The sequence below is a fragment of the Anopheles merus genome, chromosome 3R (assembly GCF_017562075.2).
Source record: "Anopheles merus strain MAF chromosome 3R, AmerM5.1, whole genome shotgun sequence".
Lineage (NCBI taxonomy): Eukaryota > Metazoa > Arthropoda > Insecta > Diptera > Culicidae > Anopheles > Anopheles merus.
The window spans coordinates 35,724,786-35,749,622 of record NC_054084.1 but is presented as its reverse complement, the minus strand read 5'-3'; the positions used below and the strand labels follow the sequence as shown (position 1 = coordinate 35,749,622).

The 24,837-nt window shown below is 44.3% G+C and overlaps 2 protein-coding genes across 7 annotated transcripts in view; one reads left to right on the top strand and one right to left on the bottom strand.

The window, feature by feature from the left end:
* LOC121595788 (protein rolling stone) overlaps positions 1-19,842 on the bottom strand; it is a 59,448-nt gene extending 39,606 nt beyond the window's left edge. The window contains exons 1-2 of one of the 6 annotated variants that reach the window (XM_041920010.1): positions 19,756-19,842; positions 4,636-4,693 (exon numbers count right to left, since the gene is read on the bottom strand). The gene's annotated coding sequence lies outside the window, so the exon portion shown is untranslated. The other 5 variants (XM_041920011.1, XM_041920008.1, XM_041920012.1 and 2 more) reach the window with 5 other exon arrangements.
* LOC121595787 (voltage-dependent calcium channel subunit alpha-2/delta-3) lies at positions 13,780-23,156 on the top strand. Its single transcript, XM_041920007.1, has 14 exons — positions 13,780-14,350; positions 17,177-17,258; positions 17,329-17,535; positions 17,601-18,134; positions 18,204-18,329; positions 18,393-18,746; positions 18,829-19,484; positions 19,552-19,700; positions 19,774-20,276; positions 20,344-20,586; positions 20,896-21,007; positions 21,085-21,298; positions 21,373-21,586; positions 21,665-23,156. The coding sequence occupies exons 1-14, from the start codon at positions 14,232-14,234 to the stop codon at positions 21,776-21,778; spliced, it is 3,627 nt and encodes a 1,208-aa protein (XP_041775941.1). The 5' UTR covers positions 13,780-14,231; the 3' UTR covers positions 21,779-23,156.
* The last annotated feature ends 1,681 nt before the right edge of the window (positions 23,157-24,837 follow it).

The following is a 24,837-nucleotide window of genomic DNA, read 5'->3' as shown; positions in this document are numbered from 1 at the left end:
GGATCGTCAAAATCAGTGATGTCAAACTCGTTTTGGGTCGCGGGCCGGATTACGGTTCAAAATATTCTCGCGGGCCGCAGTTGGGTGGCGGTGGGATGGCAGTGCTTTCAATCGTCAAAAATCATTAAGGACTTATTCTTCAACCTAAAATCTTATTAACATTTTTTTCGTAGCCTCAAATAAACAGTTCATGAAATTCATGAATTTCCTCATGCTCTAATTCAGTGGCGATCGTGCCTACTTGGAAATATAATAATTCACATTCAATTGCCGGTCTGGTGGTACAGTCGTCAACTCGTACGACGTAACAACTTGCCCGTCATGGGTTCAAGCCCCGAATACACCGTGCCCCCATACGTAGGACTGACTATCCTGCTATGGTAACAATAAGCCACTGAAAGCCAAGCTCACTCCACTTCACTAGTGGGTACAGGCAGGCCTTGACCGACAGTGGTTGTTGTGCCAAAGAAGAAGAAGAAGAAGAAGAAGAAGAAGAAGAAGATTCAATTGCTTCAGATATCTGCTAACTTTCAAGCTACCTGGACAGTTCTTAAAACCTCGTATATTGCCTTCACACAATGACACTCGAAGTACAATGCTGCATTTTGACAACGCTAATGAATAATAAATCAAAATTTATCACTACATCAGCAAATTTTGGCTAGATATTTGGCCATTTTGTTAAGGAAATGAGACTATCAGCATACAGTCGACCTCATACAGTTCTTACCTTTTTAAGGGCTTGGTTTTTAAATATATCGACCTGATTTTTGCAGAACCATATCTAAGGAGTACCCTTATCAATTAAGTGAAGAAATACATGCTATTCCAATACATGATTTCCGAACTTTTCGAACTCAATGTCGGAAAATGGGTGAAAATATTGATAGTCCGACTTAAGAGTCTTCTCAGGAAACAACTACTAAAACACTTGCTACATGCCATCTTCGCGGATACCTTCCCAAACAAGTAACTATGCATAACTTACTTCACTCTTCGATAAGCGAAGTATTAAAACTGAATGTTGATACCCTATTCCTCAGTGAATAAGCATTAATACACCAGGTTTTCTTATCTTATAATTTACAATCTATTTCTGCTTCATTCAAATAACTGCCAAAGTACTTTGCGGGCCGGATTGAGAGCCTTCACGGGACGTATGTTTGACATGTCTGGTCAAAATGTTCGTCTTAAAGACCCAATTAATCTTAAAGAGACTACATCTTGAATAGATGTCACTGTATTTGGCATAGAAATGTTCCCAAAAAACTAGAATTTCATTTTTACCGTAACGCTTCCCCAGTTTCACCTCATACAAATGGCGCCATCTATTGGAGAGAAATTTTAAACATGTCTTCTATAATGCTTATTAACGTGTAAATAAGCCATTAATGGGACGAGAAGCTTTAAAATTGTTCTAGTTTTTGCATTCTAAAATGATTTACTCCTTTGATCTTTCTAGACATCTTACAGGGTTTCCCACGATTTATTGGTCGGTTCCCATCAATTTTTGGTGGGTTCCCATATTTTGTTGATGCGTTCCCACGATTTTTTGGTCGTTTCCCAGAATTTTTTGGTCCAATTGTATTGATATCCAATCGGAAAATACCAATAAATTATGGGAACGAACCAAAAATCTATGGGATACGACCAAAAAATCGTGGGAACGCACCAAAAAATCATGGGAACTGACCAATAAATCGTGGGAAACCCTGTATAACCCTTACACCAGCTACACAAAACGCCAACACACAAGCTGAAATGCAATTCCCCTTTCAAAAAAAAAAAACTTTCATACGTCATTTTATGACGTTATAAACCGTGTCACACTTTTCCGCACACAAAAATTTTCCTCCTCAAAGCCATGCAAAAACATGAATAGATTGGCTGCACAAAACTGCATGAATGGATTATACATTGGACGTAAAAAAAAAAAAAAAAACACACACACCCATACACCCCCCAACACGAAAACTGGCTCGAACCCGCCAAACTGCTTAATAGCATTTGCTATTGGCAGCGGTAATGCAATTACGATGCGATCCATCACCCACCACCATTCATGCAGTTTTTGGGGAGACTTCCTTCAATCCCCACTCCCTCAGCTCTGGTTTTCTGGTCCTCGTGCACCACCTATGCAATGGAGAGGTTGGACGGAGGGAACAGTTATTTCGTAACTACGCGTTCGTACCAAGTGTGCGCTAGCATATCTTTCTCTCTCGGTACTCTCTCTCCGACCCTAATTAAGGAAACCACACAAAAGTCAATTCAGCGAGCATAATACGTTTCGCGACGCGCCACCACCGCCTGTCGGTTGGTGGTCGGTGTGTTTTTGGCACGGCGCGCTCGGGAAATTGGCATCACCACAACTGCCGATACGCGCGGGCAGCAAACCCGAAAGAAAGAGAGCAGGTATGCTCCCGATTCCCAGCTCGCCCACCCACCGTTCACGGGTTTGTCCGCCGGGTCCCCCGGTCGTGGGTTCAGAGAGGAAGCCTTAAATTTCCGATAAAAGGTTTATGCTGACATTTTTATGGGCTATCATCGTCAGCGAAAGCGGAGCTAAAGTCTTGGGCGCAGGGGTGGGGGGGGGGGGAGAAACGATGGCAAGGGAGTGTGTGAAAGTTCCGGCCAGGAGGCAACCCCGCTGTCCCATTGCGGTTCCACCAGTGGCCAAGTGCCATTATGCACCTCAGATAGCCCCCCTCCGGGTAGAATTCAATTTTCGATTTACGACCCCAAGCCGATTCTGGTGGTGCTCGCATTTTTCCGGGTTTGAAGACCTTGGGACCACATTCGAGACGCAATGTCAGCACCCTTCCCATGAAAAGCTGAATTTGTTTTAAAACGCACACGGCGGATACGATACAAACTACGCCAAAAAGTGCTCAGAAGTTGCCACTCAGGGGGGGAGGGGGGACGACTGGGTGAAAGTTTACCTTTTGCTGTTTTATACGTTATGAATCCCTTTCTTTCTCTCTCTCTCTCGGAAGCAACTCTATGGGATGCTTTGCTTAAGCATCCTTTCGTGAAGAGTGTTCTAAGGTTCTGTACATACAGCGAAGGAAGCACTGGTAGGTTTTTGTTACATTGTTCCTTCTGCAAAGGGGTACCATTTCAAAGTCAAGAGAAGAGACAAAGCAACTTTGTATGTGCACTTCTGGAAGGTAAGTAGTTTGACGTTGGAAATAAGTGCATTTCTTAGTAGCGGAGGCACCTACTCTAGGGGAAGATCTCTTTAAAGTGAGTAAAATGTGTAGATAGTTTTTTTAAAGCACAGTCTATGCTTGCAATGTGCCAATAAATTCAACGAGATTATATTTATGTATTGCTTGTTTTACCACTTCCCTTCCTCGATATTGTTGCGACCACTCAATACATCAAGTTATCGCACAATTTCCTCCTCGGTTATTTATTTACTGTTAAGCGAACTCAAGCTCGAGGACAGAAAAGGACTTACATGGGCACGTTCCCTTCCTTTTGCACGTCCGCAACCAGATGCTTGAAAAAACTAAGCACTTTATAGGCGATCTATCGCCCGCTATCACGGTTTTATTGCAATCCGTTCAGTGTTTAAGTATAGCGCCCGGCCTGGGCCTGGGTCGCCATGAACACCATGAACCCGGGGGCGATTTATCTCCACCGGCAGCGTAGCCGGCGGCATAATCGTATCCCTTTTCGGTCCATTTGCTTCGGTCCACACACACGCAAGGGAGGACGCCGCGTGCCAACGACGAACGAACGAACGAATCTAACGCAGGCGAATCTAACGCACCCGAAAATTGTACCATTATTGACCGAACGGATTTGGAACGTTCGCACACTGTGTCACAAACACCACACGGTGCACTGAGGGATCAGGCAGGGTAGCGAGTGTGGCTGTGTGTGAGGTCCCGGTTTCCAAGGATCGCCTTTCAAACGCACACACGCGCTGCGGGTGCATTGAAATTGCATTCCAGCCGGTTTTGCCAGCCGTGGCGAGGTGAAACAAAATGCAATCCCGAGCCAGCTGTTTGAAAAATTGCACCGTCAAGCCGTTGTTTTGGCTACCTTTTTTTTATGCTTTCAGCACGCTCTCCTGCTCGCTCTCACTCTCTCTGCGACTGTTCCAATTCTGCCCTGCTGCACCGTATGTTTTTGCTAAAAATCCTTCGAGCGAATGCACGCGCAACTATTCGCTGCTCGGCTGTCATCTGCAGCTTGTGCTCTAAACACGCGCTACCACACTTCCTTCGTTTTGCCATATGGGTGACGAAAATCTGAAAATTGGCTACCAATCGAACCTTGGATGTTACCACACACACAGACATGTGGCAACATTTAATCCGTGTGTTGGTTTTTTTTTCGTTACGGAGTGAAGCGTAAAAATGAAACAAGAACAGAGAATGTATCAACTGATCCGCAAAAAGAGAGAGAGAGAGAGAGAGAGAAGACGAAAAATATAACAATTAAAAAATATTCCATCAATCCGAGGGAGAAAAACGACCCAAAGAAGCTTATAGGGGAAAACATAACGAGAGTAAAAATGAGTAAAGAACTATAATTAAACCAACGTGTCCAAGCAAACATAAAAAATATGCAAAAATGAAACAAATTGGTTGAAAGAAAAAAGATAAATAGCTGATTAATACATACCTCTCAGGCGAAATAATATAAAAGCAACAGAAACCCTTTCCGCAAGTACAAGCGCAACCTGGTAGAGAAAAAAACGAAAAATAAAACGGAAAAATAACATGATCAAATAAAAGTGCAAACAAATAAAGAAGAAGAATGCAATTTAAGAAAGAAAACCCCAAAAAAGCGGAGAAAACATAGATCGAAAATGAGGTACAACAGCAGCAACAACCAAAAACACATAAACTAAAAACACAGTTAAACCAATCTGCACACACTGCTGCTGGTTGGCGTATGAAAACAAGGTTGGCGTATGAAAAAAGAAGAAAATAAAAACCCCGAAAAATTCGTGTTTCGCGTGTCGTGGGAAAGATGCTCCATTCTCTCCACCCAACCTATAGCTCTACCTTCCACTAGTCGTGGCATCGCCTTTCCACCGTACCAGGTGCAAGCCAGGTCTCTCCCCCCGAACAACCTCACAAAACCGCCCGCAAATTGATGATTCGTTTCGGTAGCTACGGCGGAGTGAAGCTGAAACGAATACGTCAAACCAGGTGGCAGCGTGCACACAGCACAACAACGCAGGGTTGAATGCACCGGCAGAGTTGTCGAGGCTCGATAGGTCGAGGTTCTCTTACCCCATCCCCGCCTCGGGCTCTTCGAGCTGAAAACAGCTGACACGGTCTTAACGGTTCGACATGGTTCGGTGATGGTGGTGGTGTAGAGTCCGGGTTTCAACTTCGACGGTGGTAAAACCAAGGCGGCGCAAGCGAGCTTCCGATGCGCGAATACCTGGAAGCATTAGGCAGCGAGCGATTTCGATCGAGTGCAAACGTTTGCAAAAAAAGCAAAGAAAACGCCACCAACGGGAAATTCCAAGAAGTCTTAGATGCCCACCGCCTCAAGTGCGGATGTGTTTTGGGCCTCTCTTTGGGCGCAGAAGAAGGCATTCGAAGGGAAGCAACGGCCACAAGAAATGATGCGCTGGCAATCCACATACATTGCTGCGGACCCCGGGTGGATCATCATCAGTCATCTGCATGGGGTAGGATAAATCAAACTCTCAGCATACAGATTGGCCGCACGAGGGGGAGAGAGCATTGGAGCAAAAAACAAAACTAAAACGGGCGACTCTCCAAAACATACCGAAAGGATGCTGCTGCAGGAATGGAGTGAAACATTTTGCACAGATCGAAAGCGAGACGCAGTTAGGAATGCAGTCCCAGTTCACTGTGCAACTGTGTGTGTGTGTGTGTGTGTGTGTGTGTGTGTGTGTGTGTGTGTGTGTGTGTGTGTGTGTGTGTGTGTGTGTGTGTGTGTGTGTGTGTGTGTGTGTGTGTGTGTGTGTATGTATGTGGTGGGGAGTGTATTAATCTGTAGATGTTTCTGATTTATCATTTGCAGAACTTGGTAGGACGTGAGATCAAGTAGTCCAGGAACCGTTCAAAGCCATATTAAAGCGATGCATTTGGCTGAAAACTGCAAAATGGGCGTGGTTTGCAATACATCAAAACATCAAAAAAAGCCTGAAATAACGATAACGAGCTCTTGATAGTGATAAAAATTAATTTAAAGAATAAAATTAACCTTCCCTCCCTGACGCGGATAGGCGTCAAACGGCCCTCATTAAAGGATAATTAAAGAATGCTAATTAGGATAGTGTGGCAGCAGCAATAAAAAAGGAAAAAAATATCCACCACAAGAATAAAAAAAACAACCCAGCCCAATTTCCATGAAACCGGGTTTAACAGCCCATAATGGATCGATTACAATTGACAATTGGGTGACCGACGAAAAAAAGGCCGCTCCCGTGGAATGTCATAAGCGTTGGAGGCGGCTTTGAATTTAAATCCCTCCAACCAACCAAGCGAAAAAAAGTGCAATGACTAATCCCAGTAATCGCTGTGCTTAAGAATAATTTACTTTTTTCGTCTCTTCTTTCGCGAGCCATCGTTCAGCCGCCCGCCCGCTTTTGCCACCCCTGGCCACCGCAGGTTCCAACTTCACTTCTCAATATCGGTGGCTCTCTCGCTTGTTACCATTTCCTGCCGGAAATGGAGTGCCGCGATTTATCACGATTTTCTCCCCCTGTGCAAGCTTCTCCTCTGCTTTTCTACCTCCCTTACGCCTTGTTTTTTTTAAACCACCCTCTTCCCCCCCCCCCTTTCCTGCGTCCTGGAACCGATCGGTTTTGTGGGGTTTTATATTGCATCGATTAAAGTTTTGCCGTTTCGTTCCCGGTATAGACCATGCTGCTCCGTGACGTAGAACTCAATTAAAGCCAATTAATTCAACTACACTAATTATGGTGGTCGGAGAGCCGTTCGGTTGCACAATACACGGTTGCACATTCCCGGTGTGTGTGTGTGTGTTCTGTGCCGGTAATATTTGTTCGTAAAAGAAAGCAAAAAAAAAACAATAAACAACTCATACACATTGCTTGTGCAAGCGAACACAAGCGAAAACAATCCAAAGCGGAGTAAATGGCAGATTTGGTTGCTTAACCGGCGCTAAATCGATATCGAGACGTGAGAGAGTTTAGCAATAAATATCCATGTCGAAATCTGTATTCGAGATATGGAGCTACTGCGGGTGTGTAGGTAAACACGATAAACACCTTCACTGGGCTCTTTGACAGCCGCTTTGATTAATTCGATCCACTATAAAACACGGGAGCACACACACACACACACATGCACACGCACAAGCAAAGAACACATGTAACTACAACAAGTCTTGGAATGCGTTGTACGGCGGTCACTTTGATGCGTGTGCCTTTGATTAAACGAATGGCTTGAGATGACAGTTGTAACTGCACCCAGCACAACTCCATCAGTTCGCCACCCCTTGCTCCTATTCCCCCCTCCACCCCACCCCACTAACGCACACCGAGGTGTTCCGTGGCGTTTGAAGATTTAATTCAATTTGGACGGTTATTGTTATTGAATTATGGTCACCGATAGATGGCCTCTGAAACTCTTAAAGTCGGCGTCGCGACACGATTTTTGTGTCTAGCTCACACAGACACACATACACATACACGTACAAACACAGAGACCTGCACTGCGAGGTATAGTGAGGTGACCGGCGCACAATCCGACCTCCGATACCGGGGGGACCGGGACCAACATCGTACGATATCACCTGACAATACCGGCCCAATACCAAACAACCCCACGCATACACCCTCTGCCTGACAAGGACTTTTCTTCACTGCACACAGTCACATGGAGAAACACAGAGACACACAGAGAGACACAGGCAACATGGAAGGAAGCCGTGCGTGTGCCGGTAACCTTTTTGCTTCGTCCTGCACAACGCGTGATAAGGGACGAAGTGGAAACGGAGTCTGAAACGGAGTCAAACGCACAGCGGTGTGTCACAGCCGTGCCGATCCTGCCAATAGCTGCAACTCACACACACACCTGATTTTGCAGGGCCACGAAGCCTCCCGCACACTCACACTTTCGCCGGCGGTGGAACAACAGAGATCGATAAGGAGACGCACACGATTACTATATTTTCCCTTCCCTCGCAGTGTGGCCAATGCCCAGAACACTTACTTCACGGACACACAAACACACACACGCACAATCAGGACACCGGAGGGTCTGCTCACAGACTTACACTGATGCTGCTGAGCTCGTGTGAGTGCGGGTGCCTTTTTTTTGGCTCACGTTCAGAACACCAATTTCTGGTACGAAAAACCTGCCTGCCCGGCTGGATATATCTGTGCAGACGCAGTGCCAGCAATATTCTGGGGCGGCATGGTTTCTTCCGCAATCGACGGAACCACGGAACCGCAGAGCCGGGACACAACATTACGCTCTCTCGGGCAACCGCTTTTCTCACTCTCTTGCGCTCTTCTATTGTTTCTCGTTTGCTGCATGCATTTCACACCCAAACGCGAGCTCTCTTCGTTTTGCGCTGTCCGTCTCGTTTCGCCGGTGTACCGTTCGCACACACAGACGCTAGATTCACACCCTCGCTTACCTACTGTACGAGGTGCTTTCTTTTCGGCGCGTTCTGGGCTGTTGGTGGCTGCTCTCTATCTACCTGCTACTACTACGGGCAGAGATGTCAAACGCGTTCGAATTTAGCGTCGAAGTGTTTTGGGAGGTTAGTCTGGAAGGCTTCCGTTTTGCTTGTTCTTTGGTAAATGGCGTCGTGGTAGACTCTTCAGAAGAGAATACTACAAATCCTTTGAGATGTATCTCACTCATCTATTCCGACTCACTCTATTGGGATACAACCAACACATTTGCTATGCTGAATAGAGATATCCTTTTTTTGGATTTGGATTTGGAATTTACTCTAGAACGATTGTCTCTGCAATCTATCATAAGGAATACATCCAAAAATGTAAACATGCACGCGAACTACAATAGAGATCATTTACTATTTTCAGATATTTGAATCAGTGTAGAAGAGTGGCTTATTGGGATTTGAATCTTACACTATTCATCTCATCTTCATCTCAAACTCATAAAACATAATACGATATACTAGTTTGTGCACAACTTCTTTTCAGATTCAACTTGCTCGCTCTCTGCCTGAGCTCTCTGACTCCAAATCGAGGCTGTACAACAAGTGATTCAAATCACTTACTCTTTATGGCCTAATTATTTGAGATTTAACTCGCTCATTATGTGTACCGACTAGTAATCTATATTATGGCTGTGACTAGGCCGGACCGTACTCCCGTAGCAAGAACTTGATTATCCAGTACAATATTTGCGTAGTACAATAACTCAAAGAAACCAATATCTAGCCAGCATGTCTGCGCAGTTGGTTGCGTCAAAGTACAAAAAGTAATAATCTAAATATATTCCGAAACCAACTTCAGCTCTAAAGTTAAATATTTCCAGGTAGAAACGAAAAACATATGCTACCATTCAATGCGTAAACAGATATTCTACCAATTTCTTGCCTTTTTGACTTTCACACGTATTTGACAGCACTGGTCTAGCCTAAGCTCAACCGAAGTTTAGCCAGCGGAAACCGGAGGAAGGTAATTATAGCGCCCCGTAACCTGGGAGAGAGATCTACTTTCAGGGTTCGTTGGGTCGCACTGCTGAGGCTCGGGTACGAAGAGAAGGGGGTACACACGTAATTGAGACCGCCGTAGGCCACTTGACCGTGCGGAAGCAAACCTACTGCTGCTGGGGCTAGATGGGCCGGGAATCCATCACCAATAGACACGTTTGCCCCTCGAACGTGTGTGCGAAGACGTGGCGCAATTTCGCAACTGCTCGTGATCGATCGTTTATCGATCTTGAGATGGGTTAATAAACATTGTGTCTCTAGCTTTCTAGCTGTGCTAGCCCTCCATCGCGGTGGTGTGGTCCGACGACATTGCAGAAGGTCACGGTTGGTGCTGTGAAGCCCTATTTTCATTGGGCTTGATGAGACAATCGGACCGAAAGTAATCGAAAGCATCTTACTTAGCATTAGAAAGATCCAGCAAATTACTATTTCTTTTCTGTATCATGTTGTTATTTTAAGTAATCCCTTCCAGCGCACCCTTCCGTTTTCCTCTCTCCTTGACCTAACCAGTATCTTTTTCAGCACAAAATTATGACCCTCTACAGCATGCCTCTATTATCCCAGCCGACCCAATCTAGAATGAGCACGCTCGGTTGAATAAGGCCGTACCGAACCGCCGGAGCATACAAACCACCGGAGCATAGAGCCTCTTGTGGATGCTGCTCACTTTTGTAGGCTCGCCCCATTCGGGGTGGATACCAGCACCACCCCACCACCACCACTCCTCGCCTTGCAACTGCGCTTCGGAGTGGTCTCTTCTGCAGCTCCGATGCTCTTGCGTGGAGATTTTTCGTTAGAACCCGCAGCAACGCCTTTTGCTCTCGGCAGCTCGGTGCAGCGCTCCGGTGTTCCGGAGAGCCAGAAGAGATGCGGCTTCGGCCAGATAGATGCCAGGATAACAACAAAAACAAACCCTGGCTGGCCCGAGATTCGTGAGGCATATCTCCCTCTCTCGCTTTGCGAGATGTTTGTGTGAAGAGCACGTACAAATAAATAAAAGGATGCGAAAGATTTCGGGCTTTTGCAATAATGAAAATGCAAAAAGAATGATATGGCGAAATCATCGTTACTGTGTTTCTTGTTTGGAGTCTCTGTAGGAAAGAGTATTACGATTATTTAAAAAGCAATTCAAATATTTTTTCCAATTTGTTTGCATCCAACATAAACTGTTAATATTCCTTAGTTGGTAATTATAAAAATCAAGGATTTTCCAACAATCAATTATCTTTCAACTAACGAACCAACCTAGATTGAACCAGAATTTAGTTGCCCTTTAACAGATTTAAAGATTAGTCATCCTGGTTCATTATTAAAGTAACTCAATGCCTACAGCATTGAAAAACACATTCGACCCTCCTCAACGGATGTTTGCAAACCGAGCATGCGAAATCCTTGGCAGGCCCAGGACCCGAACCCGAACCAGCTGACAGCTCCCGGAGAGCTTCGGCAAACCCCGCATACGAGTCACATGGTTTCTGTTTTGACAACTAATTTGTGAAGGTCACACACACAGTCGCAAGCGGTTCCGAGAAGCAACGACGGTACGATCCGGTGTCGCGTGGCCAATCCGTGCTCGTGACCCGAGACAAAAACCGTCGGAGAATCGGAGCTAGAGCTCCCTCAAAAGCCAACCGGATGCTGAGTGAATTTCTGACTCACTCTCTATCACTACACGTTCTCATTCTCTAACTCTCATCCCAGCGATAGTAACGCTCGCTCTCTTCCATCTCTCTTGTCCCAGTAGCTGATTTTGTTGTATTTGTTTTTTGCTTTACTCTCTATTGCTTTGCAAATTTGTTCAGTAGACCGCTACGGTTAATAGATTTTATCGGCTTTATTGGAGTAAGTAGATGGTGCAAAGAGAAGAAGAAGAAAAAAAAGCGAACACGCAAAAGTAAAGCGTACGACCTCATACCGTTGACCTCCACTATGTCGCCAATAGTCATATGAACAGGCCCAGTACGGGGGAGGGTGTAATCAATGCCCAGCCAGGCACGTTTAGGAAAGTTTGATGATTTTTATTGTAATTTTAAATTTATTGCACATCATCAATTGTGCCCCACCAGTCGCAGTTTCTCTTGCGTGACACACACACACACACTTGCGGAATAGTTTCACAATTGCTAGGCCTCCGGGTCCGGCATTTGGTGCCAAAAATGGTGGATAGGCCAATGAGTCAGTGACCGAGATTCTTGGAAAAATTCTTCGACCCAAAAAGCGATGCGCGGGCTAGAGCAGTGAGGTGTAGCTAAATTATTACTAGCAGGAAGTTTTAACCTTTTGACGTAGTTGTGAGAGTATAGGTTTGTTCCGTCCTGGCAGCGAGGCAGACAGAGAGCTGATCAGAGTCAATGATTGGTAATTTTATTTATGTGTCACGAAAATAATGCTGAGCAATGGGCACAATTTCAATCTCCATTTACCGAAACCTCTCAAGAAGATCTATTGGAAGGTATATAGTTGAGAAGTTTCAAATCGATGCATAATCGATTCTTTTATGAAATGCGCTAATGCTCATACAATTTAACCAAAATATGGTCAGTCATAAAGATTTGGATGTGATTTGGATTTGAATCAACTTCGCTAACAGTTTAAAATGTTTTCCAAAAAGTTAGAGCAACCCAAAATCTGAGTATACAAAGAACAATAATTATGATTTTAAGTTAATTATGTTATCAATACACAACTTTTTGCCTTAACCAACTAAGACGTGAAACTTTTTTCAATTGAATGGTAATAGTAAACGGTAATAGTTTATTTCAAGTAAACGCCCTTTACGTTACACTTTTCGTTACATTCGGAAGATTCAAATATTCAATCCGTAAAAAGATTCGATCGGATCGGATCCCGTTTGTAGGATTTGAATCCCTAAAAGATTCCTTTGCGATTGGGATTCGATTGGGGTTCTGATTGGGATTGGAATTCGTTTGGGATTCTGGGTGGGTTTGCGATTCGATTGCGATTGGGATTCTGATTGCGATTACGATTACGGGATTACGATTGAAATACGAGATACGCTATTAATGTGGGTCAAGACAAACCACGTATCTCTAATTTCGGAAGTCGAATCACGCAGTTTTCGTTCAAAATATAGCAAATATGTACGTGTAATGTAGCATTTAATGAGAAGTTATAGTCACGAAATAAATGACTTGATTTGATATTGAATGAAGGTCCGCGTATCTCAGGGACTACCTGTACTAATTATGATGTAAGTACTGAAATGTTAAACAATTAAGGGTAAAACAGAATAACCTGCTATTCCAGCTTCAACTAATCCCCCTATACAACCGCTCCGCTGCAAACTACAAAAAACGCAATATCACATTGGGATTAGGATTGGGATTCAAAGATTCGAATCCCAACCAGGATTGGGATTCGAAGATTCGAATCCCTTCTGAGATTCATTTTTCGCATCACTATTAGCGAACAGTTCCAAGTAGCTGAATGATGTAATGATGTACGCGCTGATTGCTGGTCAGATTGGAATTGGTTCGATTCTCAACCGGGATTAGCTCTACCGGGTTCTGCCACTGTCCCAGCCTGAAATAGAACTGGGGTTCTAGGTTCAATTTCTTGTTGCCCTTCTACCTTTCTTCTAATTATTCTCGTAATTCGACGTAAAAACTGTAAACGACATTAGGACCCCATATCTACCATTTGTTTTAGGGCTATATCTGACTCATTGGTTAAACCAAAACAAAAGAATCAGTTCGGCATATTCGGGGACTTGATCCATTCAAGATGACAAGTTGATACGTCGAATCATGGGACCCGATACACCAGAATGCACCATAGAACAGCTAATCATCTATGCTTAACGTTCATGAGATAAATGTTTCATAAATAAACTTCAATAATTAGCCCGAACGATTGATCAAAAAGAAAACATCAAACGGACACTTTGAACCGAACACCGAAGCCGCGCAAATGCCATGCGCCATGCTTTTCCGACCAGAAGAAACAAAACCACTTGCCAATTGCATCCCAGAGTTTGACAGTTACAAACCCTCAAACATGAAGGGAAGAAAGACACAGAGAGAGAGAGAGGGAGTTGAGCGACAGTGTGTGTGGGTCGGAAAATTCTTCGTTAACTTTTCTTTCCTCCCATGCCAACCAGACACACGGCAGTCAGTGAAAGAACGTGCTCCCGTTCGGGCACAGTGTGTGTGCGTGTTGTGCTCGAAACAAAAAACTCCTCCACGGCCCGCCACTACAGCAGGGTGGTTTGGGAAAAGTATTTCGGAAAAAGTCACTGCCTTTACTTTCTCGCGTATGGTTCTAGACGGGTGTTGTTGTTGTAATGCGTACCGTCCTGTGAGCTCCCGTTTTGCCCGACCGGACCCGTCACGGTGTCGTCGTCGTCGTCGTCGTTCGTTATGAGGTGCAGCTAGCTAGAGCACTATTTTTGTTTTTCCTGCTAGTGCTCCGGTACAGCTAGCTGTGTGTGTGAGAGTGTGCGTGCGTGGAAAGTGGAAAACGCGTAGTGCCAGTAGCAATAGTGCCAGCTAGCAAAATAGTGCGATAGCGTGTGTGTGTGTGTGAAAGGCAACTCCCGAGACAGCCCGAGGATGAGACTTCCCATCTTGGCTGGCACGGCCAGCAGGAAGTTTCTGCTCGGCAGCATCGTTTTCCTTTTATGGATAAAATTGCCCGACCAACCCGTCAGCGCCTCGGTCGAGACGGAAATGTGAGTAGGCACCCCAGCCAGGTGGACACAGGCCCCTGCTCAGCGAGTGAAAATCAGTTTCGATGGAAAATTTCCAATTTTTCACCCCGCTTTGACAAGCGCTCATCATCGTTTGGTGCGTTTGGTGGCCTTTTTTCTCCCCCCAACCCGCGCCGTGTTGACAGTTCGAGAGATATTCAGGGTGCTGGGATGAAAATATTCCCTCGCTGTCACAATGGGGCAGCCTGTGGATTCTCATCTGACAACCGTGCCAGGGCGAGGGTGAACGGGGGAAGAATGCGCGGGCGCGTTTGCGCGTGAAGCAGGAATGGAGCGTGCGGCAACGTGCGTGTTGGATGTTGAGGAAAAACTTAACGAAACCGACACCGAAGATGCTATTTTCAGCACCCACACGCACACACATACCATCATCATCACCTCCCTTGCTGCACTTGTTTGCACTCTTGCCTTTTCACCCGTGGCTGTTTTGCGCTCTTTCGGCCAAATGGTTTCGGCCGTTTCGGCCAAGCACGTGCTCGCAGGTTTGTTGTTGGTTGGATCTCTCTTGCCGAACGCGCGTCTCGGCGGAAAATGCGCGCGTGGGTTGCCGTCTCGTATCGCGCGAACCGGCAAAAAGGAAGGCCGCATGTTGTTTGTCAACATACCGCACCGCTGTGTGCTTCTCCCCCGCTGTTACTGCAAGGTTCGCGCGTTTCCGGAAGCTTGTTGTTTGGGGATTGCTTTCGCAACACGTGCTAGCGGACGGGCGTGCGCATTAATTTTTGGAGCTTTTTTACCGTTTTTTTTATCTTCTGTTGGTAATTTCCATGTCATGCATATGATTGTTACGTTGACATGGAAATAATGTTCATCTTAATTGAAGAGCTTCATTATTGGCTTTTGTCGCCAGAAGTCGTTCAGATCAAAACGAAATCATTTAGGGTAAATGTACCTATAGTGGTGGTAGTACCAATAGTGGTGGTATTGCACTAAAATGCGGTTCATATGGCAACTTATATGTAATTAAGTTATTTACGTTAGTGTGAAATGTTCACTAGCCTTTTACAAAGGGTTTAAAAGTTAAATGGGGCCATTCCGTTACTTAGTGACCGAAAAATCGATTATTTTGTGAAATGTGTCCACATTTTTCCAAAATCCTTAAGATTTCATAACGAAACTCATATCTTTATTAACGTTCTAAATGACCACATAACAACGCAATTATTAGTTTTTTAACATAATTGTTATCAAATGATATAATTCTATTAAAATGTATTGCCTTTTGGCCATATTTACGTGTTTTTAAGTGTTTTTTACCATAGTGCCATTATAGGTACACAAAACAGGCATGTTCCTATAGTATTTATAGTTATAAAATCAATAAAAACAGGTCGTTTTAGATTTTTTCGAGGATATTTTTGACATGTCGTACTATTTTCACTAAAATAAGCAACAGAAATTTATTTTTATGTAGGTAATTTACCAAAAACAGACCGAAATTCGCTTATATGGCTGAATGAAAAATTGACTTCAAATCAAGCATACTCTTCCGGATGTAGGTTGACGACAGGTGTGATGCAGTACTTTGGACAATAGTTTCATCGATCAAGTTTATACATTTTTTACGATCAAATTACGCAAGAAACCAATATTATGGCAGTAATCCTTGCTATTCATACGAAAACAGCTTCGAAACTAAGTTTCATTGACACTATTTTTGATGCATCTTTGTTTACTACCACTTTAGGAACACAATACAACGACCATAGGAACCATACCACCATTATAGGTACAATGAAGCAGTCACAAAAATATGTATTTTTTCGTTAATTTGATATATATGTGTTTCATGGTAAAAATGGTTGTGATTGCAAAGATAAAACATATTCCAATTGTTATGTGTTAAAATATTAAGAAATTGTCCTTCCTGACACATTAGATCCATTAACCACTACAAATTGCACCACTATTGGTACATTTACCCTACTAATGTATTTGTGTACTAAATGTAAGTTTCAGATTTATACAAGAAATCAATGATCAGGCAAATGATAGGATAAGTCTATAAAAACACTGAATTAGCTTTGAAAATTAAAACAAATGAATGATCATATTTCTTGTTCATCTATTGATCAAGATTATTGAAAATCCGCTTTCGTATACTGAAGAACGAAAGTATTCATGACATTAACATTAACATTATGAGCAACTGTGACTCAAACTATGTTCGAATACAATAAAATAACTATAGCAAATATGATAAAAACAGCAAAAATACTACTATTGCTTTTTTGCTCTTAATGTTTTCGCTTCCTCTTCATATTTTTGTCTGACGAAAGTCATTATTGAAATCTGAAAACATCAACATTCAACTTCAATTGAAATTTCAAAACTCATACTTCAACTGTTCTCTCTGTTTCTATGTATCTTAATCTTGACAACTTATCTATTAATATTTATCTAAAGCAGCAGCAGCATAAGCAGATTGAACAATTATTTTTGATTGTATCCTCAAGCCCTAAAAGAACTAAAATCACTTCAATGTAGATCTTCCGTCCATTGCAATAGTCTTTGATTTCCATTGCTAGTAGGTCGTTAGCACCAACCACAATACCATAATTGAAATTGTACAATCATTCAACGTAGCTCAACATGTCGCTCAAGATTCCGTCAACATGCTCGTTTCCGCATGAGTTTTGTCAACATCATCATTTATCATCATCGAATGCTGACCTATTAACAGTTGTTATGACCCATACCTACACCGTTCGTACAAGGCACTGATTACTATTTCGTCTTTCTTTTGATATCTATCTCGCTTCCATCGCGCGATATCTAACCCACCAGTATGGAGAAGTGGGCCGATAACTTTGGAGAGGAGCTGTGGGATCTAGCACAAACCATGACAAAGGCGATGGAAATTACAGCGGTTAGTTGAAGGAGGAAGCGGCTCCCCTATCTAGGTGCATTAACGACTATGTACTACACTTTAATTGCAGAAATACAAAGCCTACAATGCACGGGTAGAGCACAAAGACGGCACGGCGTTGATACAATCGATCGTAGAAAACGTGGGCCGTATGTTCATCCGCAAGATGGACGCAATCAAGTGCATCATCAATCTGGCCGAGGAGCTGTCCGAGCAGTTCGAGTTCAATGAAACGCTGGCGGACAACTTCTCCTACTACTCCAGCAAATACTCGAATGTAAGCAAATACCGGTTGATTCAAATTGTAGGAAGTTCTTTAACGTTGCTATTTCCCATGCTCAGATTGATGGACGTCCAGAGCCCGAGATTCCGGAGACGCTGCAAGAGAACATGTGGATGTACCGGAACATGTCGCTAAATCCAGACACCCACTTCTTCAACATATCGGTCAACACGTCCTACAGCTCCGTGCATGTGCCCCAGAACGTTTACGATCGCTACCCGTGGGTGCTGGAGGCACTGCAGTGGTCCGAATCGCTCGATGATGTGTTCCTGCAGAACTACAACTCCGATCCGGCCCTGTCGTGGCAGTACTTTGGTTCGTACACGGGAATGTTGCGCCACTATCCGGCGCTGGAGTGGAACCGCGAGCACGTGGACACGTTCGACTGTCGCAAACGGTCGTGGTATATTGAAACGGCAACCTGCTCGAAGGATATTGTTATACTGCTGGACAATTCCGGTTCGATGACGGGCTATCGGAACTATATCGCACAGCTGACGGTGAAAAGCATTCTCGACACGTTTTCCAACAATGATTTTATAAACATTTACAAATACTCGAACGATGTGGAACCGTTGGTGCCATGTTTTAAGGTAGGTTTGAAGATTTTAGACGAGAAATGCAAAGTAAGGGTACGTTTTAAAGGCATTTCTCTCCTGCAGGATATGTTAGTACAGGCAACACCGGAAAATATGCGATTCTTTAACGAATACGTACGGGAGCTTCTGCCGGAAGGGTATGCTAACGTAAAGAAGGCTTTCGTAGCCGCATTCGAGCTTCTCCAGAAAGTAAGGCAATGACCCCATGTCCCAATGAGCTACTGCTAATCTGAACTATTGCCTTCCTTTCAGTATCGTGAAATACGCCGCTGTAACGAATCGGTAAGCGGTTGCAACCAGGCAATCATGCTCATTACCGACGGTGTGCCCAGCAACATCACCGAGGTGTTTGAGGCGTACAATTGGTTCGAGAACGGAACCAAAATCCCAGTGCGTGTCTTCACCTATTTGCTAGGTCGTGAAGTTACCAAGGTGCGGGAAATCCAATGGATGGCCTGTCTGAATCGTGGCTACTATTCGCACATCCAATCGTTGGACGAAGTGCAAGAGGAAGTACTGAAGTACGTTACCGTGATAGCAACGCCACTAGTACTGCAAGGTGTCGAACATCCGCCAACGTGGACACACGCGTTCACGGATACAGCGGTAAATATGCTTTGTTTGCAAAAATGACAACCTATTTGATGCAAAAAAAAACCATTCCTCACCATTCCCTTTGCCCACACAGGAAAACCTACTCACGGAAGCAGACGATGACGAACCACCCCGGCTGATGATAGCGGTCGGTGCGCCGGCATTCGATCGGAAAGCGAATCACTACAATGAAACACGAACCGCACGTCTGCTGGGGGTGGCCGGTACCGACATTCCAGTGGAAGATCTCGACGAGCTGACGCTACCGTACAAGCTCGGCGTCAACGGGTACTCGTTCATCGTCAGCAACAACGGTTACGTGCTGATGCATCCCGATCTTCGCCCAGTATCGAACGGGCGCCTCAAGGAGAACTACAACAGTATCGATCTGACGGAGATTGAGCAGATCTATGACGAGAACATCACACGCCAGATAGAGGACATGACGGGGCGCGAAATGAGCCCGTTTATATTGGAGCTCCGGCAACATCTCGTTGACTCACAGTTTGGCAACATGACGAAACTGCCGGTACGATTCCACTACGACAAGATGCGTCGGGTTTCGCTCGAATACCAGGACTACTACTACGCACCGCTCGAGAATACGCCGTTCTCGCTTGGTCTTGTGTTGCCCCACGATTACGGTAGCACCTGGATCAAGGTAGGCGACGAGATCAAGCGCAACCAGCACATGGGGCTGAACATTTCCGACTTCTTCATGGGCGACAACTGGAAGGTACATCCAGACTGGTACGTATAGTAAATGGATATTACAGGATATTACTAGGAGAAGATTGATATTGAAATTCTCTTGCAGGGTATACTGCAAGTACCACTATTTGGAGGGTCACGAATTCAAGACGCCTGAGGATGAGCTGCGCCATTTTTTGAACCGACTGTACGAACCCACCTGGAAGTGGTCCCAACAGTACGAACCGGAGCCCAACGAGAAGGAATCCGATGGACGTAAGCCATCTTTCTACGAAAAAAATAACATGAGTGCAATTGAGTTTTTACTTACCGCTCACTATCTCACCAGCAAACTGTGGCCGAAAAACATTGGACGACGACGCGTACTACTGCAACAAAGAGCTGGTGCAGCTGCTCATCTTCGACGCCAAGGTCACCAACAACAGCTACCGGAACTGGGAATTTGAGAACGAAAACGAACGCAAGATTATTGAGATGTACAACGCTACGCTACGCTTTGTAGCGACGATGAGTGGCCTCACGCGCTGGCAGTTCATCTTCGGCGAGGTGGAAGTCGACACGGACAGTGAGTTTGGTGATTACCACAAGAAAGCCATCGACGAAACGTGGTACCGGAGTGCCATCCTGCAGCACAAGATCGATCCGAAGAGCTTCGTGTACTCGGTACCGCACGAGTCGGACCCGCCGGAAGACGGTGAGCTGAAGGTGACGGCTACGATGGCAATCTTCCCGCGAGACGGTGGCCTAGAGGCACCGGGCTGTGTTACCGGGTTCCAGTTCACGCACTCACTGATGTACGACCGGTTTATGGAGATTACGTCCAAGACGACGGTAAGCGTAGTGATGTCTGGCAATGGTTACTTGGATCGTTAACATTTAACTGTCACTTGCTCCACAGTGCGATGGATGTATTGAGACGTGCGCTTCCGAATCCCGCGATTGCTACGTGATCGATCACAACGGGTATGTGGTGCTGTCGGAAACGTCCAACCATACGGGCCGGTTCTTTGGCGAGATTGAGGGCGCTATTATGCAGTCGATGGTGGATAAGGAAATCTTCACCATGATCACCGTGTTCGATCTGCAGGGCCTGTGCGAGTACGAGCGGGTGGTGGAAAACGATGCCATCGCATTGCTGCACGTAAGTGGAGCAAAGGAGCGAATAGTCCTGCCAATTTTGATGCATTTGATATTCAAGAATCTCGTGAGATTGATACATTCTTAGCAATTCATACATTTGTGGAGATACACATCCCCTTTCACCACAACCCAGTGTATAGATTTATAAATCTTTGAAGATCATTAATTTGCAGACATTCAACATTGTTCGGATATTCGATTGGAGATTCAACCAACATTCTTTGGAAATTCAACTTTCATATGAATGAATCTTTACCAAAGAGTCATGATCCACAAAACTAATGCTTACTTTTTTTTCTCCCACTTGCAGCCAATGAAGGTGTTCATGCTAGGCCTCAAGTGGTTGATTGCCGAGATCGCCATGATGCTGTCCCGGTTTGACTTTTGGGTGCACGGTATACCCAGTCCGGACTACTTTGGACGTAAGTGATGCTTCAATATCTACTAAAAGGATATCAGAAAAAAGATGCTGAAGGAGAATTTGTTCTCCGATTTTTAGATGAGTACGATGACTATGACGATACGCGCCCATCCAAACCGAAAAAGATACACGTGGACGAGGAGGAGGAGTACTTCAACCGCCCGAAAGAGATCAAGAAGGAGATCGTTTACGAGCCGTGTGATAAGAAATCGAACCTGTACGTGATGCAGCAGGAAAAGTTCATCAAGGGCGATGGCTTTTTCTACGAACCACCACCATCGGCCATGGAAGAGTAAGTGGAATTGGAGAAGTGGTCGTCGACACTAGTTCCGAGTTCTCTAGCAAAACTTACTCTTACTCTTGCAGCCTGCTGTATCAACCATACTTTGCGAAGCGTATACCCCGCTCGAATTTGCTCATGATCATCGTCGAGAACGAGTACAAGGTCGATCGGGTGGTGCTGTCTGCCCAGCCCGAGGTGATCTACCATAACGAGTCGGAAGCGTTACCGTGCGTGAAGACGAAGCTGAACTTCCTTCCCCGCCGACGTTTAGAGGAATGTTACACCGAACATCCAGATGTGAGTGTTCCATTCCTCGGCAGATGAGGGTCAAATCAATTAATTCCCTTTCCTTCACTTTCCTTTCCCCTACAACAGGAAGAGCTCGTTGCCCAGTGTGGCAGTGGAACCCGCCTAACGATGCAACTGACTGTAGTGATATCGACTATTGTGTCACTGTTTGTTATATTATCGATGTGCCCAAACTGCTAATCCAATTTTAATGTAGATTTGTTTTAGGAAACTGGACCTTAGAGAAAGAATTTTGTAAACTCACTCGCTGTGTGTGTCTGTGTGTGCGTTTGTCTTTGGGAGCGGAGAGCGTGAAGGGTAGCCTGTTCCTTAGCCCCTAGTCAAACTACCCTCGCGTTACGTGTCGTCCCACAGACCAGAGATGCACCGGTTAGATTTTGAAATAACGAGTGTGTGTGAGTGTGTGCACCTCGCGCGTGATGTGATTTTTAAATGAAAAAAAAAAAGAAAATATACACTCAACTGCATACAAACTAGCGATGAACTTAAAACAACACAATGCAGGAATCTCCACATTAAACTCTTAACTAATTCACACGCACAAGATACACGCACAATCGGACAGGGTCGAACAGGTGAATTGGAGACATACATTTTGAGGAGTGGGGGATGTAGAAGAGAAGTAAAAATCATCTAAAAGGAAGCGTATAACAAAGGAAAATACAAGAAACACATGTTAACTGGCGAGACTTAAGAATGTAACCATCGTACTGGATCGTATATGGACCACTCAACACTCTTCTAACCACTTTAGCCGGATTTGCTGGGGATATGCTGGGCAATGGGCAATCGTACTCCAAAGGTCTCTTGCCGTGGGTAACCGTTTGCCACTTTCTTATTGTACAACGTTATTATTTTTTTTAATGAAACTGTACACACTCGTAACGCCATCCACCTTTTTCCATCCATTCAGCGCGCAAAACTGATACCATTTGTAGCTCTAAACTGAAGACACTACCTTCTAGTTTGTCTCAGTGCAATTCATAGTGCTTAGGAAATGTTTATTGAATTTCAACGTTGAATTGTTACAAGATAGGTGTAGATGCAGATAGTTTTTGGTAAGGTAAAACGATCCAAAATAGTCTCGTCTTTGTTAGTACGCCATCGAACCGAACCCATATAAAACCCTACCCAACGAAACGAACTTACTATTGTCCACCTGTGTCGCTAAAGTCTTTCTAACGAATGATCTTGAGACTTGTTCTGGAATGGCTGAATCTGAATTTTATAACATATTTGAGCATTGAATTCGTTTTTAGGTAACGAAAAAATGCTTTTACAATTAATCAGAAGAAAGAAAAAACAAAACCCCTAGTCAATCAACCGTACAATCGTGTATTGCGGAAAAAGGGACTCTGTCCGTGAAAATGCCAAAGGAGGTTAGGTTACGTTAGTGTCTGCTGAAATGCTGAAATTTCAGTACCCTCCACACGCCACAGATTAACCAAACACAATCAGTAGACAACAAAAACAAAGGAATAATATACAAATTAGAAACAATAGTCAGAATAGAACTACCAAACTCCAACAAAAAAAAACTTTCATAATAATCCCTTAAGAAACAGCAAGACATCAACTGGTTAAATGGCATGTTAAATGTTTTTTTTTATAATTAAATGTATAATCTTTGAGTGGAAGTGGAACACGTAAAACTTCAACTCCTTCAAGCAATTTAATTTTCAAAGTGTGGTTTTGTTGGCGTGTTTAAGTTGCACAAACTGCACCGATTTTTCCGGGTTTGTACACTTCGTTCACTGAAGGTTGTTATAATGGGTCCTAATTTTCCTTTTTAAATAAAGAAAGGGGAAACACAAGACATAGTAGATAGAGAGAACAAAAAATAAAAAAAAATAAACAGAAATACAATAAATGCCGCTCGAAGGATAAATTGGTAAGAATTGTAGTAAAATATTAGTAAAAAATATTTACACCATCACCACCGCTACTACCAACACCACACCGTGCTGTCGTGGAGCAGCGGGAGAGCGGAAGAGTTTGAGTTTTAGTGATAATTTAAAAGATTAAAAAAGAAATGCTCTTAATTCGGAACACGATTGTTCGATCGGTAGGCGTTTGTTGGCGCATTCTGTTCAAACCGGTGTCCAAACCAACCAAAAATTGAAAGTGAAAATAAATCCGTTTTTGTTAAGTTTCCTTCCCAAGTATACTTTCTTGGCTGCTGGTGAGTTTACATAATTTTCTAATTATTATTATTCAATTTTAATAGATTCTAATTTCAGATGCAATTCAAAACCGAAAATCATACAATATGCACTCGTCGTTTTTTTACATCATTCTAACACTATTTAGCTTTTTATTCTTCTTGCTACAGTCAAATGTGTGTGTGTGTTTCTGTATGGGTATGCATATGTATTTGCGCAACCATCCAAACCTAATATTCTCCCGCGTTTTCCCATGGATTAACCTTTCCGAAAACAGCACAGCGGTGGAAGTTCCTCGCCACTTCTGTTATTGGGATAACTTGTTCCATACACAGTGAGTCAATCAAACACATACACCTTTAGACACTTTCGCGCACGGGTGCAGTCACATCTTGCAAGGGATGGATGATACTGGGTACGGGGAAAGGTACGTACACAATTAATAATTAATGATAATTATAGTTAAAAAAAACATCACTTAAAAGGCTAAAACTTTTACACCGGAAAATACACAATAACAAGCGTGACAAGGGGGGGGGGGGGGTAGTAAACGGTGCACAGAGGATGCGCATCATGGGGGATCCAACGGACAGCTGTTGTTGAGACAAAAGGTCAAAGGTCGTACGTACATGTACAAAATATCGTCGTTCTTAAAGGATAAATGTGAAAAAATGGGTTATAAAATAAAAAGAAGAAAGTAAGAATGTACATGCATCGGTACAAGTGACTGACTACGAAAAACGATCAAAATGGTAAGGGGAAAGAGGGGCGAGGGGGGGGGGGGGTGAGGAGTTTAAAGATCCTTTTTGATTCGCTTGGTGAATCGCTGCTTTTGCGCCTGCAAGCTTGGCGCCAGCCGGTGGATGAATTTGGTTTTCGTTTCCAGCAACAGCCCGAGCCCGGACGGTCCCGGCCCATGATGCCCCGTGCCGGACGCTGTAGAGGCGGAGGAGGTGGTAGTGGAACAGGAGGTTTGGGGATTCGCGAACGAGGGGCCCGGTTTCGGCTGGTTCCAGGGCAGCGAGAACCCACCGTTCGTCGGCAGCAGCGGTATCAGCTCGCCGAACGCCTGGACCG